Source organism: Salmo salar, chromosome ssa22 (assembly GCF_905237065.1).
Source record: "Salmo salar chromosome ssa22, Ssal_v3.1, whole genome shotgun sequence".
Classification (NCBI taxonomy): Eukaryota; Metazoa; Chordata; class Actinopteri; order Salmoniformes; family Salmonidae; genus Salmo; species Salmo salar.
In genome coordinates, this window is record NC_059463.1 from 35,774,118 (window position 1) to 35,790,439 (window position 16,322).

The following is a 16,322-nucleotide window of genomic DNA, read 5'->3' on the forward strand; positions in this document are numbered from 1 at the left end:
TTCTAACTTTGGCTGGTCCACTATAATATTGTCACGAGAATTTTCATCCCAATGTTATTAACTCAAAACTCACTACATGCTTTGACCAATTCCCTGGGGGTTGTAAGGCCCCGGTTAATAGAAGAATTCGACAAAGTCCCAGAAGTCTGCAAAAGGTTAGTTCTTTATTCAGAGAGCTCTGAATATCATACAATGTACACAGCCTTTTATACCTAACATTTGGTCATACCATATGTCATACTCCTTACAAATGCCCCTCCTCTTCTTTAACACTGTCAATGCTTATTTACAAGTCTTCTCCATCGCATACATTGCTTATCATATCCTGCCCCATGTTACATAATCTACTGTAAGCCCAATGGTTTCTCCCCTCCCTGGGTGGGGAGACCTCTTTCCTGTTATTAGTTTCACAGTGGTCACAAGTTGTCTGCTGTCTGTTAACAGTTTCCCTTTTCCTTGAATGTCTTACTTACATTGCTAAATCATTAAGCTTAAACTTTTCCTACACACACACTGTCACGTCCTGACCAGTAGAGGGAGTATCTGTTTTTGAATTTTGGTCAGGACGTGGCAGAGGGTATTTGTTTTTGTATGGTTTAGGTTGAGTGTGAATATTGTAGGGGTGTTTGATTTATTATTTCCGGGTTTTGGTTTATGTTCTGTTTTGTTTTTCTAGGTTCATTCTAGTTCTTTGTATTTCTATGTCTAGGTAATTGGGTGTTGGACTCTCAATTGGAGGCAGGTGTTTTTAGTTGCCTCTGATTGAGAGTCCTATATATAGGTATGTGTTTTGTTTGTAGTTTGTGGGTAGCTGTATTTCGCACTGCTGTGAGTATTAGCATGTGAAACTGGCGTTCTTTGTTTTCCTGTGTTCACATTTACTTAATAAAATAAAATGATGAACATGCAACCCGCTGCGCCTTGGTTCTCTCTACCCAACGACACCCGTTACACACACACATTAGTACATTCACCTTATAATCACTCGGTTATACATTTTCAGGGTGAAATCATTTAGTCAAACCTTTAATCATATAATTTCCATTACAAATATATGATTAGGAGGGGAACAGAAAACGTGCTCAGCATCACCATCATTACCCAACTTAACTCAGAATTACATTGGGCTTGACCAAAAACTGTGCCAAAGGGATTATACAGGAGGCGTAGCCAAACAAAGTAACTCAGTGTGGAGCTCCAATACAATTTGTTGCAAGCACACAAACCACTGACACACCTCTCTACTAGAGTCTTATTTATTAATGCTATTGGACGTGGAAGTGTTGTAACCAATCAGGGACCATATGACTACTCTGGAACCGGCAGAGTCTATTTAACTGGAGCCAGAGATACTGTCTTCATTCACACACCACTGTGTCCATAGGGTACTGTCTAGATCTACAGTACAACTACATCATAACAGATACAACATCAACCTCAGGCTTTATTTTTGCTATTTCAAGACCTACTGTATATCAACCACATAACCTTCAAAATGCACAGAAAAGATCAGATCTGGTAAGTCATTGCATTTTCCTTTACTGGTTTTTGGGTGAGTTTTCCGATGTGTATATTTTTTATAGGATTCAACCTGGACACCAGTGAAGTGCCAGCTGTTTTTGTGTGAAATCAAGTTGCCCTCATTACTTGAATGTTAGTAGAAGATTATCTGTCTTTAATGGATTTGTTTTGTTAGTAATTTGATTTACTTTTTTGTACAGAGTAATAATATTCATGTTGTTTCATGCTGTCTTTAGTCTTCTAGTTTTATGCTTTTGCCACATTTTATTGACAACTTTCAGTTATTAGACATACAGTACTGAGGATGTAAAGAGAGACACAGTCTTTTGTATGGATTTTGTTTCTCGTTCTGCTTAGACAGATGAATACCTTTTTATGGCAATGAGTTGGATTGCGTGATTCAAGATTCCTGTAAGGCAACCCTCATGGTCTGGCAGACAGACCATGACAACAGGACATCTCACTTATACTGAAGGTGTATCTGAGTATATACTATACCATGGTTGGGTTCAATTTGAAATTAAGTCAGTCAATTCAGGAAGTACATTTAAATTCCAATTCAAAAACTGAAATTAAATTCTCAATAAATTGAAAAAGAGAAGCTATTTGTTCCAAAAGCTTTTCCATTTTTCAATTTCAATTGACCCTAACCCTGTGCTACACACCCATAATGTATGATAAGTAAAATCACATGTAGTCTGGGACGCAAGCTATTCCAGTTCATGCTAATTCACTATAGAACATACAAGACCTGTCTTAAAATATGTCAGATTCTGTGTGGGAACTAAATTGTTACTGAGGGGACCATGTTAATAATAATAATTATTATTATTTATGCCATTTAGCAGACCCTTTATCCAAGCGACTTACAGTATTGCCCATGACAGGATAGTTATTGTTCCCAGCTCCCACTCTATACAGTCTAAGTCAGTGTTATCCTCTTCTTGTTCCTTTAGTCATGATGACTACCAGAAGACAGCCAGCTGGCTCCTGTCCCAGACGCAGCACAGGCCCAAAGTGGCCATCATCTGTGGCTCCGGACTGGGCATGCTGGCTGATGCTCTCAAGTGCCAGGACTCCGTTCCTTACTCCGACATCCCTGGGTTCCCACAGAGCACAGGTGAGAAAAAAAATGTAATATGAAGAAAGAAAGAAAGAAAGAAAGAAAGAAAGAAAGAAAGAAAGAAAGAAAGAAAGAAAGAAAGAAAGAAAGAAAGAAAGAAAGAAAGAAAGAAAGAAAGAAAGAAAGAAAGAAAGAAAGAAAGAAAGAGAGAAAGAGAGAGATATGGGGAGTGGGAATGTTCACATGGCAGAAGTTTGTGTAACATACACTGGTTGTTACAATAAGATAGACAACAATGATCAACATAATATGCCTAACACACCACAATGGCCATTGTCATGAAGTTGGCCTGTGGGTAAGGTTTATGACCCCCCCATAAATACCTTTCTCCCTTCCCTCTCTCTCTGACTCTACTAAAGGAATCTTGAATAGCCTTTGTTAAACATAGAGAGTCTGGGAACATTAACCTCCCTGGGCAAAGTGGGACGCTTAGTCAACAGCCAGTGGAATCGCGTGGCGCGAAATACAAAAACCTCATAAATGCTATAACTTCAATTTCTCAAACATATGACTATTTTACACCATTTTAAAGACAAGACTCTCGTTAATCAAAAAGGCTTTACAGAGAAAGCAAAACATTAGATTATGTCAGGAGAGTACCCTGCCAAAAATAATCACACAGCCATTTTCAAAGCATGCAAATATGTCACAAAAACCAAAACCACAGCTAAATGCAGCACTAACCTTTGATGATCTTCATCAGATGACACTCCTAGGACATTATGTTATACAATACATGCATGTTTTGTTCAATCAAGTTCATATTTATATCAAAAACCAGCTTTTTACATTAGCATGTGTCGTGTCTTTGGCTATGCCGGATTAAGTGATATGACATGCTAACTTATAAAATGATTTCTCTGTAATTAATATTACCTGATTAAGCTAATCATGTAAATGTAATTAACTAGAAAGTCGGGGCACCACGGAAGAACGTTTATAGAGCTGTTATCTTCCGAATAAACTTTTAAAATACTTTGTAATATTTTACATCGATAGCAGTCAATATTAACCCTTGTCTTATTTTCAGTCTCATAATGAAAGTTGTAAATTCTTGGCTATCTTCACGAACCCTGGCTAACAAGTTGAATCAGCAATACAAAATTGGGTTTAATTATTTATTTACTAAATACCTAACTAATCACACAGAATTACAAATACACAGAATACAATGATGTCATACAGAAAACGTCCCGGTAGACGGAACAGATATGATGGCTGGTTACACAAAGGAAAGGGGGTTGGGCTTGAATGAAAGAGCGGGAAGATTTAGGAACAGAGAAACAGCAGCTATGCTATCGTAAATACATTATCTTATGCATTCTAAATTACCGCCCATTTGGAAAAGGAAAATGCAATAAATATTTACTCTGAGCTGCGCTTCGGTAGATTGGTCGTAGATGCTGGCCGGGTTGGCCAACAGACCTTCCTGTCCTCGCAAGAATGTCTCTGGTGGTAAATTGGATACGTGGTGGTATCTTCGTCCGTCTGTTAGACTGGATCCGTCGTCCGTCCTTTCCTAGCCCACGTTACAGCGGCCGCTGCTAACTCAACGGCTAGGAAGTAGCACTTCTGTAGTGAATAAGCTCAAAGTTCATACCAGTTCATACCAGAGCTCACGCCGAGGTTGGCTTAGTTCTGTCCTTGACATGTGTGTCCTTCTAACGTAGAGGCTGCAGACCTCCCGTACTGGAACCACTGGTTATCTTTTCGTCAAAGGCTTATATAGTGGAGAGGGGGAGGGAGGTGTTTCATCGTTTATAACCCCTGTCTCTTCACAGGGTTGGGCCACTGATCGAGCAGGGCACTTTCCTTATGAAAACCCAAATCTCTCATTCGGAAGCTAAAATTACATTTAATCTCCTAACAAACATTTTCAATATCAAACATTTCAATTGCATAACAATTCCATGTGACTCTGATAACTAGAGGGCATATACTTTCTCAGGTACAGTTTATGTCGTCATCAGTCATAATGTCTCAGATGACAACCGAACTGACATACATACTCATTACGTTCCCAAGCATATTTCCAACTGGTTTTATTAACCTGTTTAGGATAGGGGGCAGTATTGACACGGCTGGATAAAAAACATACCCGATTTAATCTGGTTACCACTCCTACCCAGTAACTAGAATATGCATATACTTATTACATATGGATAGAAAACACCCTAAATTTTCTAAAACTGTTTGAATGGTGTCTGTGAGTATAACAGAACTCAAATGGCAGGTCAAAACCTGAGAGATTCCTTTACAGGAAGTGGCCTGTCTGACCATTTCTTGAACTTGTTTTCCATCTCTATCATTTACTAAGGATCTCTGCTCTAACGTGACACTTCCCACGTCGTCCATAGGCGCTCAGAGCCCGGGAAAAAACAGAATGTCGTCATTCCAGCCCCAGGCTGAAACACATTATCGCCTTTCTCAAGTGGCCGATCAAGGGACACTGGCTTATGCGCGTGACCCCGACCGCCCCCGCCTTTGGGATTTTTTTCCTCTGTTTGCCGAAAAGGAGATTCCCTGTCGGAATATTATCGCTTTTCTACGAGAAAAATGTCGTAAAAATTGATTTTAAACAGCGGTTGACATGCTTCGAAGTACGGTAATGGAATACTTAGAATTTTATTGTCACGAATTGCGCCATGCGCACGACACTTCTTTACTATTTCGGATAGTGTCTGGAACGCATCGAACAAAACGCCGCTATTCGGATATAACGATGGATTATTTTGGACCAAACCAACATTTGTTATTGAAGTAGCAGTCCTGGGTGTGTATTCTGACGAAGACAACAAAAGGTAATCAAACTTTTATAATAGTAAATATGATTATGGTGAGTGCTAAACTTGCCGGGTGTCTAAATAAGCGAGCCCGTGATGCCTGGGCTATGTACTTAGAATATTGCAAAATGTGCTTTCACCAAAAAGCTATTTTAAAATCGGACATATCGAGTGCATAGAGGAGGTCTGTATCTATAATTCTTAAAATAATTGTTATGCTTTTTGTGAACGTTTATCGTGAGTAATTTAGTAAAATGTTAGCGAATTCCCCGGAAGTTTGCGGGGGGTATGCTAGTTCTGAACGTCACATGCTAATGTAAAAAGCTGGTTTTTGATATAAATATGAACTTGATTGAACAAAACATGCATGTATTGTATAACATAATGTCCTAGGGTTGTCATCTGATGAAGATCATCAAAGGTGAGTGCTGCATTTAGCTGTCTTCTGGGTTTTGGTGACATTATATGCTGGCTTGAAAAATGGGTGTCTGATTATTTCTGGCTTGGTACTCTGCTGACATAATCTAATGTTTTGCTTTCATTGTAAAGCCTTTTTGAAATCGGACAGTGTGGTTATATTAACGAGAGTCTTGTCTTTAAATGGCTGTATAATAGTCATATGTTTGAGAAATTGAAGTAATAGGATTTTTAAGGTTTTGAAAATCGCGCCACAGGATAGCAGTGGCTGTTACGTAGGTGGGACGAATTCGTCCCGCCTAGCCTAGAGAGGTTAACAAAATATGTGGTACCTTTCCCCATTTGTTTGATGTTCCCAGACTCTCTATATTTAACACAGGCTATTCAAGTCCTTCAGTAGATTCAGAGAGGGGAAGGGAGAAAGGTATTTATGGGGGGGGGTCATAAACCTTACCCACAGGCCAACGTCATGACACATGTGATGTTCAGAACTAGTATACCCACCACAAACTTCCGGTGAATTTACTTAATTACTCACGATTAACGTTCACAAAATACATAACAATTATTTTAAGAATTATAAATACAGAATTCCTTTATGCAATCGCGGTGTCCGATTTTAAAATAGCTTTTCGGCGAAAGCACATTTTGCAATATTCTGAGTAGATAGCCCGGCCATCACGGCTAGCTAATTTGACACCCACCAAGTTTGGCCCTCACCAAACTCAGATTTACTATAAGAAAAATTGGATTACCTTTGCTGTCAGAATGCACTCCCAGGACTTCTACTTCAACAACAAATGTTGTTTTGGTTTGAAATAATCCATAGTTATATCCAAATACCTCCGTTTTGTTTGTGCGTTCAGGAAACTATTCGAAAGGTGACGCGCGAGCGCATTTCGTGACAAAAAATGTCAAAATATTCCATTACTGTACTTCGAAGCATGTTGTGCAAATTAAATGTTTGAATATGAAACTATTTGTGATAAGATTAAATGTAATTTTAGCTTCCAAATGAGAGAATTGGGTTTCATAAGGTTAGAGCCCTGCTCAATCAGTGGCCCGCCCCTGTGAAGAGACATTGGTTATAAACTATGAAACGCACCCTTCTCTCCCTCCACTATATAAGCCCTTGACGAAAATGTAACCTCCTGTTCCGAGGACGATAGGACGACGGGCCATACGTTAAAAGGGACTAACTTGTCAACTACAGAACTAAGCCAACCTCAGCGTGAGCGTTGGTTGTGAATGGTATGAACTTTGAACTCTTATTCACTAAAGAAGTGAGACCTCCTAGCCGTTGAGTTAGCAACAGCAGCTGTAAACGTGGGCTAGGAAAGGACGGACGACGTATCCAGTCTAACACACAACAAAGATACTACAACGTATCCAATTTACCACCAGAGACATTTTTCCGAGGACAGGAAGATCTCTGTTGGCCAGCATCTACGACCAACCCATCGAAGCGCAGCTCAGAGTAAATATTTATTGCATTTTCCTCATTCTGTGTATATGTAATTCTGTGTGATTAGTTAGGTATTTAGTAAATAAATAATTAAACCCAATGTTGTATTGCTGATTCAACTTGTTAGCCAGGGTTCATGAAGACAAGCAAGAATGTACAACTTTCAGATGAGACTGAAATAAGGTGACGATTAATATTGACTGCTATTGATGTAAAATATTACTAGGTCTTTCAGAGTTTATTCGGAAGATAACAGCTCTATAAACACTCTTTTGTGGTGCCCCGACTTTCTAGTTAATTACATTTACATGATTAGCTCAATCAGTGTCACGTCCTGACCATAGTAAGTGGTTATTTTCTATGGTAGAGTAGGTCAGGGCGTGACAGGGGGTGTTTGTCTATGTTTTGTATTTCTATGTTCAGTTTCTAGTTTTGTATTTCTATGTTGGTTTTGTTTGGTATGATCTCCAATTAGAGGCAGCTCGTCATCATATCTCTAATTGGAGGTCATATTTAAGCTGATGTTTGTCCCACCTGTTTTTGTGGGTGATTATTTGTGAGTAGTGTTTGTTTCTCCTCTGCGTCATGGTTTGTTGTTTTGTAAATTTCAGTTATTTGATGTATTGCACAGTTTCACGGATTAAATAAATATGTGGAACGAAACACACGCTGCACTTTGGTCCGCACCTTTTGACAGCCGTGACAATCAGGTAATATTAATTACAGAGAAAGGATTTTATAGAATAGCATGTCATATCACTTAATCCGGCATAGCCAAAGACACGACACCATGATGACATTAACTTGGAATCTTTGTTATGAAAATAGAACAGTCAGCTTTAAACATAGTGAACAAGTTTAACGGCGATGTTAAATATGTGATTTTGGACTGTTGTTGATGTGTGTGTGTGTGTGTGTGTGTGTGTGTGTGTGTGTGTGTGTGTGTGTGTGTGTGTGTGTGTGTGTGTGTGTGTGTGTGTGTGTGTGTGTGTGTGTGTGTGCGCATGCGTGTGCATGTGTGTGTGTGTGTGTGGCTTCACAGTGCAAGGACATGCTGGCAGACTGGTGTTTGGGGAACTAAAAGGAAAGACGTGTGTTTGCATGCAGGGCCGTTTCCATATGTATGAGGGACACTCACTCTGTAAGGTCAGTACCATATCACAGCGATCAGTATCGAGAAACAATGAGTGTTAACGCACATCCCAATTGGCACAAATAGCTGAAAAATAACAGCTGTTACTGTCCACTCAGGGAGCAAATATTACTACCAAGACACACACCATATTTGGAACTTCCTCATTCCTCATCAACCCTCACCCTTCCCCTGGTCATCTCTCAATCATGCACTAATCAAGCGTTGCCCCTCCTCCTCAGTGTGTGTATGTGTATATACACTGCTCAAAAAAATAAAGGGAACACTAAAATAACACATCCTAGACCTGAAAGAATGAAATAATCTTATTAAATACGTTTTTTCTTTACATAGTTGAATGTGCTGACAACAAAATCACACAAAAATAATCAATGGAAATCCAATTTATCAACCCATGGAGGTCTGGATTTGGAGTCACATTCAAAATTAAAGTGGAAAACCACACTACAGGCTGATCCAACTTTGATGTAATGTCCTTAAAACAAGTCAAAATGAGGCTCAGTAGTGTGTGTGGCCTCCACGTGCCTGTATGACCTCCCTACAACGCCTGGGCATGCTCCTGATGAGGTGGCGGATGGTCTCCTGAGGGATCTCCTCCCAGACCTGGACTAAAGCATCCGCCAACTCCTGGACAGTCTGTGGTGCAACGTGGTGTTGGTGGATGGAGCGAGACATGATGTCCCAGATGTGCTCAATTGGATTCAGGTCTGGGGAACGGGCGGGCCAGTCCATAGCATCAATGCCTTCCTCTTGCAGGAACTGCTGACACACTCCAGCCACATGAGGTCTAGCATTGTCTTGCATTAGGAGGAACCCAGGGCCAACCGCACCAGCATATGGTCTCACAAGGGGTCTGAGGATCTCATCTCTGTACCTAATGGTAGTCCGGCTACCTCTGGCGAGCACATGGAGGGCTGTGCAGCCCCCCAAAGAAATGCCACCCCACACCATGACTGACCCACCGCCAAACCGGTCATGCTGGAGGATGTTGCAGGTAGCAGAACGTTCTCCACGGCGTCTCCAGATTCTGTCACGTCTGTCACATGTGCTCAGTGTGAACCTGCTTTCATCTGTGAAGAGCACAGGGCGCCAGTGGCGAATTTGCCAATCTTGGTGTTCTCTTGCAAATGCCAAACGTCCTGCACGGTGTTGGGCTGTAAGCACAACCCCCACCTGTGGACGTCAGGCCCTCATACCACCCTCATGGAGTCTGTTTCTGACCGTTTGAGCAGACACATGCACATTTGTGGTCTGCTGGAGGTCATTTTGCAGGGATCTGGCAGTGCTCCTCCTGCTCCTCCTTGCACAAAGGCGGAGGTAGCGGTCCTGCTGCTGGGTTGTTGCCTTCCTACGGCCTCCTCCACGTCTCCTGATGTACTGGCCTGTCTCCTGGTAGCGCCTCCATGCTCTGGACACTACGCTGACAGACACAGCAAACCTTCTTGCCACAGCTCGCATTGATGTGCCATCCTGGATGAGCTGCACTACGTGAGCCACTTGTGTGGGTTGTAGACTCCGTCTCATGCTACCACTAGAGTGAAAGCACCGCCAGCATTCAAAAGTGACCAAAACATCAGCCAGGAAAGCATAGGAACTGAGAAGTGGTCTGTGGTCTTCACCTGCAGAACCACTCCTTTATTGGGGGTGTCTTGCTTATTGCCTATAATTTCCACCTGTTGTCTATTCCATTTGCACAACAGCATGTGAAATGTATTGTCAATCAGTGTTGCTTCCTAAGTGGACAGTTTGATTTCACAGAAGTGTGATTGACTTGGAGTTACATTGTGTTGTTTAAGTGTTCCCTTTATTTTTTTGAGCAGTGTGTATATGTATATATATATATATATATATATATATATATATATATATATATATATATATACACTTTTCTACATTGTAGATTAATAGTGAAGACTTCAAATCTATGAAATAACATGTATGGAATCATGTAGTAACCAAAAAAGTGCTAAACAAATGAAAATATATTTTATATTTGAGATTCTTCAAAGTAGCCATCCTTGCCTTGATGACAACTTTGCACACTCTTGGCATTCTCTCAACTAGCTTCACCTGGAATGCTTTTCCAACAGTTTTGAAGGATTCCCCAAATATGCTGAGCACTTGTTGGCTGCTCTTCCTTCAGTAAAAATAAAGAAAACCCTTGAATGAATAGGTGTGTTCAAACTTTTGACTGGTACTGAACAAAAATATAAACGCAACATACAACAATTTCAAAGATTTGACTGAGTTACAGTTCATATAAGGAAATCAGTCAATTGAATTAAATTCATTAGGCCTTAATCTATGGATTTCATCTGACTGAGAATACAGATATGCATCTGTTGGTCACAGATACCTTAAAAAAAAGTAGGGGCATGGATCAGAAAACCAGTCAGTATCTGATGTGACCACCATTTGCCTGATACAGCGTGACACATCTCCTTCACAAAGAGTTGATCAGGCTATTGATTGTGGCCTGTGGAATGTTGTCCCACTCCTTTTCAATGGGTGTGCGCAGTTGCTGGATATTGTCGGGAACTGGAACACGCTGTCGTACACGTCCATCCAGAACATCCCAAACATGCTCAATGGGTGACATGTCTGGTGAGGATGCAGGCCATGGAAGAACTGGGACATTTTCATCTTCCAATAATTGTGTACAGATCCTTGCGACATGGGGCTGTGCATTATCATGCTGAAACATGAAGTGATGGCGATGGATGAATGGCACGACAATCGGCCTCAGGATCTCGTTACGGTATGTCTGCGCATTCAAATTGCAATCGATAAAATGCAATTGTGCTCATTGTCCGTAGCTTATGCCTGCCCATACCATAACACTACCACCACCATGGGGCACTCTGTTCACAACGGTAACATCAGCAAACTGCTCACCAACACGACGCCATTGAAACCGGGATTCATCCATAAAGAGCACACATAAGCCATCGAAGGTGAGTATTTGCCGACAGAAGTCGGTTACGATTCCAAACTGCAGTCAGATCAAGACCCTGGCGAGGACTACAAGCATGCAGATGAGCTTCCCTGAGATGGCCTTTGACAGTTTGTACCAAAAAATGTTGGTTGTGCAAACCCAGTTTCATCAGCTGTCCAGCTGTTCCCAGATGAACCCCGCAGGTTGAAGAAGCCAAATATGGTGGTCCTGGGCTGGAGTGGTTACATGTGATCTGCGGTTGTGAGGCCAAATTCTTTAAAACGATGTTGGAGGCGGCTTATGGTAAAGAAAATGAACATTAAATCATCTGGCAGCAGCTCTGGTGGTCATTCCTGCACCAATTGCACACTCCCTCAAAACTTGAGACATCTGTGGCATTGTATTGTGTGACAAAACAGAACATTTTAGAGTGGCTTTTTATTCTCCCCAGCACAAGGTCCACCTGTGTCATGATCATGCTGTTCAATCAGCTTCTTGATATGCCACACCTGTCAGGTGGATGGATTATCTTGTCAAAGGAGAAATGCTCACTAACAGGGATGTAAACAAATTTGTGTGTCTGGAAAATTTCAGAGGTATTTTATTTCAGCTCATGAAATAACACTTTACATATTGCATTTATATTTTTGTTCAGTAGATGTTATATAGATAATGGTGTGTATAGACAGTATGGACAATATATGAACAGAAAAGGTGTGTACAACAGTAGTTATATAGGGTAAGCCATGACTAGAATACAGTACATACAGATAAAGTGGGTAAAACAGTATGTAAACATTCAAGTGACCAGTGTTCAAGGACTCTGTGTATATAGGGCAGCAATCTCTACGGTGCAGGGTAGAGTACCGGGTGGTAACCGGCTAGTAACAGTGACTAAGGTTCAGGGCAGGGTACTGGATGGAGGCCGGCTAGTGATGACTGTTTAACAGTCTGATGGCCTGAAGAATCTGTCAGTCTCTCGGTCTCAGCTGTCTCCACCTTCTAGATGGTAGCAGGCTGAACAGGCCGTGGCTCAGGTCCTTGATGATCTTCTTGGCCTTCCTGTGACACTGGGGACTGTAGATGTCCTGGAGGGCAGGCACTGTGCCCCCGGTGATGTGTTGGGCTGACCTCACCACCCTCTGGAGAGCCCTGCGGTTGCGGGCGGTGCAATTGCCGTACTAGGCGGTGATACAGCCCAACAGAATGCTTTCGATGGTGAGGGTCTTAGGTGCCAAGCCAAATTTCTTCAGCCTCCTGAGGTTGAAGAGGCGCTGTTGCGTGTGGAAGGACCATTTCAGGTCCTCAGTGATGTGCACGCAGAGGAACTTGAATCTTTTTTCCCTCTCCACTGCATCCATGTCGATGTGGATGAGGGTATACTCTCTCTGCTGTCTCCTGTAGTCCACAATCACCTCCTCGTTGACAACCAAGGGAGAGGTTATTTTACTTGCACCATTCACCTCAGCCCTGTAGGCTGTCTCGTCGTTGTTGGTAATCAGGCCTACCACTGTCGTGTCGTCAGCAAACTTGATGATTGAGTTGGAGACGTGCTATGCAGTCATGGATGAACAGAGAGTACAAGAGGGAGCTGAGCACGCACCCTGTGGGTCCACCGTGTTGAGGATCAGCGTGGCAGAGCAGTGGTTGTTGACTACCTTCATCAACCTGGGGTTGGCCCGTCAGTTGCACAGGGCGGGTTCAGATCTAGGGCACTGAGCTTGGAGGGCACTATGTGCAACTGGGTTTTTGACAGGACTTTACATGCTTATTCGATGCTAGCTACATGCTTTGTTATTGTGGACATCATGCATTTAGCTAGCTTGCTAATGTCGAGTAACAGTAGATCTGATGCCCCTGCCAATGTGAAAAATCATTGTAATGTAGCCTACAGCTGAATGAGCCAAAAACTTAGTCAAGTGCAGTTTTGACCATACTATACAGGCTTGTTAACATGCCTGTTAGTATTTTATGGGTTTTCAGTCTCAAATTGGTAGATTTAGTTTATTCACTTCTTGATCAGAGTCTTGATTGAAAAGCCATGAGCAAAGTCGTCTCACGGAAGCTCTACCATTGTTTCAATATGGCTGCGACCACATCTCTCTCAACTTGTGTGAGGCGCTCGAAAAACGTATAATATTCTAAAAGCATTTTCATAACATCACGTTCAACAAGGTAACCTAACATTGACATGTAGAACAATGTTGTTGGTTGATTTGAGTGTTTCAGTTCCACTTAAAATTCCACCCCTTTTTTTTTTCTTGAGGAGGAATGTTAGTGGAGGATTGACATAGTTCCTAATATGTATGCTCTATTGCTGGCCTTTAAATGGTATGATTCTAGAGCATTATTATAGAAAAAAACGAATACAGGGGGAAATACACTCACTCACAATTTAATATTAATATTTTAAGATTATAAGCATGACGTTTCATCCCACCAGGCCTTTATCAGGACCTTGAAAGGCTATGAGAAACAGTAGAACTTCACACTTTTCCACAGCCACAGTTCTGCATTTGTTCATTAGATGAACAAACCTGCATGATGTTGACATGCTCTGCTCTCATGCATGTCAACATAATGTATTACTACTGTAGAGCATTGCTAGGCTATTCCTGACTCTGTTCAGATTGAGATTGTAGATAAGCAATTCCTCCTTTAGGATAGTTAACTGAGTCCATGGTTATGTCCTAAATTGCACCCTATTCCCTACATAGTGTACTACTTTGGCCAGCGCCCATAGAGTGGTGCACTATAAGTAGTGCACTATTTGGGAATAGGGTACCATTTGAGATGCACCTGTGGTGGCAGAATTTGGGGTGAGCTGTTGTAACATCTCAAGGGATATGTTCTGTGTTGTGTTGCAACTTGTTTTGGGTTAACCCTATAATTTTCTCTCTCTCCTTGTCTCTTTCTTTCTCTCTTGCTCTTGCTCTCTTTCTTTCGCTCTTTCTCTCTCTCAGACTACCTTTCCTGTGCGGGTATTTAAGCTCTTGGGGGTGGAGACCCTGATTGTGACCAATGCAGCAGGCTCACTGGCAGACAGCTACCAGGTTGGGGACATCATGATCATCAAAGATCACATCAACTTCCCCGGCCTGGCTGGGCTCAATCCCCTCAGTGGACCCAATGATGACAAGTGAGTGAGATCTTCTAGTCTAGGTCAGTGGTTCCCACTTTATAATGGGTCCTACTAACTAATTACCACAAACAACCTCAAAATACCAGGAACGACATCTAAGAGCCTTTGGTGCTGTGTAACCCTTTAGTGCTGTGGTTCAGTAGCCTACATGCTTCATTAGCCACAATTCTCTTGTTTGAACATATTTGAACAACACATTCATATTGTTTTGTGTTGACCAGGTTTGGTCCCCGGTTCCCTCCCATGTCTGGTGTGTATGACAAGAACCTGCGGAAAATAGCCTTTGACCTCTGTAAGAGCATGGACGTCTCTCAATTTGTCCAGGAGGGGGTTTACTGTATGGTGGGAGGGCCCAACTTCGAGACCATCGCAGAGGCCAGACTTCTTCACAGACTAGGGGTGGACGCTGTGGGTAAGAGAACTAGTACTTGTTCACTTCCAGATAGATTAAAGATTCTAGCATGGTCCCAGATCTGTTTTTGTTCTCTTGCTAACAGTGCCTGCTAGATAGATTTGTCTATTGAAGTGGTTGGTGATTGTTGCCATGATAAGATATAATTTTAGGGCAACATTTTATAAGACATCTGAGATATGCTTTGTGCATTAGACTTATATTACTTCATAAACATGTATGTCCCCACTCTAATGCATTCTAGTATGTAGGAGTAGCAGTAGGTGTTTTATCTTCTCTCTTCTCCTCATAGGAATGAGCACAGCACCAGAGGTGGTGGTAGCCACACAATGTGGCATGAGGGTGTTTGGCCTCTCTCTCATCACAAACAAGGTGGTCAAGAGCTATGACGACACTGAGTCAGTCAACCACGAAGCTGTTCTGGAGGTCAGCAAACTGCGCTCGCAAATGCTGCAGACGCTGGTCACCGAGCTGGTCAGCCGGATGTACATCAACAACAACGCGGTCTGAACTGAAGAGACCAAGACGAGATGAGACATTCAAACCTGTCAACTTGTCAAGATGAAAACATTCAACATTCCACAGCGACCCGACCAATGTTACATCTGAAATGGCACAGTATTCCCAATTCAGTGCACTACTTTTGACCAGAGCCCATGGCACCCTATTTCCTATAAGTAGTACACTATAGGGTGCCATTTCAGATGCACAACAAGAATCTCAAGAGGATTTGACAAAATCACTCAAAATCTTGCAGCTACTGGCCTATTATGCAAACATGGTGCCCAGGTCAATGTCTTGAATATTGTTTGGGTTAAATCAACAATAATCTCATCTGTTCAGTCTGTAAATATTGTACAAAATTGTGTAACTTTATACTGTCATTTGTATTTTGTGATATCACAACTGATGTTTATCTGTTGTATATTTTTTATTTGTTCTGTAAACAGGTTCTCTCAAATGGACAACTTTTTACAACCTGTTATTTTTCAGCTGTATTAACTCATCTTTCTATCCACAATTATGTGCTAATACTTGTTCACAGATAATAAGATAAACATATAAAAGTGAAAGATTATAATGCAGCTCTATGTATGATGAAACATGACGTATTACAAATCAATGTCACATATTCAGATAATTTTATAGATTAATATAATTGTGCACATTTATATTTAAGATATTGCAGAATGGTGCTTTTAATTCATGTAAAATACAATCTGTATTTTAATTGTATTGTTACTCAACTTTTGTCGGATATTGAGTACGGATTGCACCGTCAATCTGCGATGCTTTATCACATTAAACACAATTCTTCCATAATAGGTTTTTATCTCATTTCAGAGAAATGCAAATCTCTGTGTCACACCA

The 16,322-nt window shown here is 41.4% G+C and overlaps 1 protein-coding gene across 1 annotated transcript; it reads left to right on the forward strand.

Annotated features, from left to right (window-relative positions):
• The first annotated feature begins 1,362 nt into the window (after positions 1-1,362).
• On the forward strand, positions 1,363-16,314 carry LOC106583311 (purine nucleoside phosphorylase). The gene is made up of 6 exons (XM_014167357.2): positions 1,363-1,518; positions 2,478-2,641; positions 8,352-8,455; positions 14,361-14,536; positions 14,761-14,951; positions 15,244-16,314. The coding sequence occupies exons 1-6, from the start codon at positions 1,496-1,498 to the stop codon at positions 15,459-15,461; spliced, it is 876 nt and encodes a 291-aa protein (XP_014022832.1). The 5' UTR covers positions 1,363-1,495; the 3' UTR covers positions 15,462-16,314.
• The last annotated feature ends 8 nt before the right edge of the window (positions 16,315-16,322 follow it).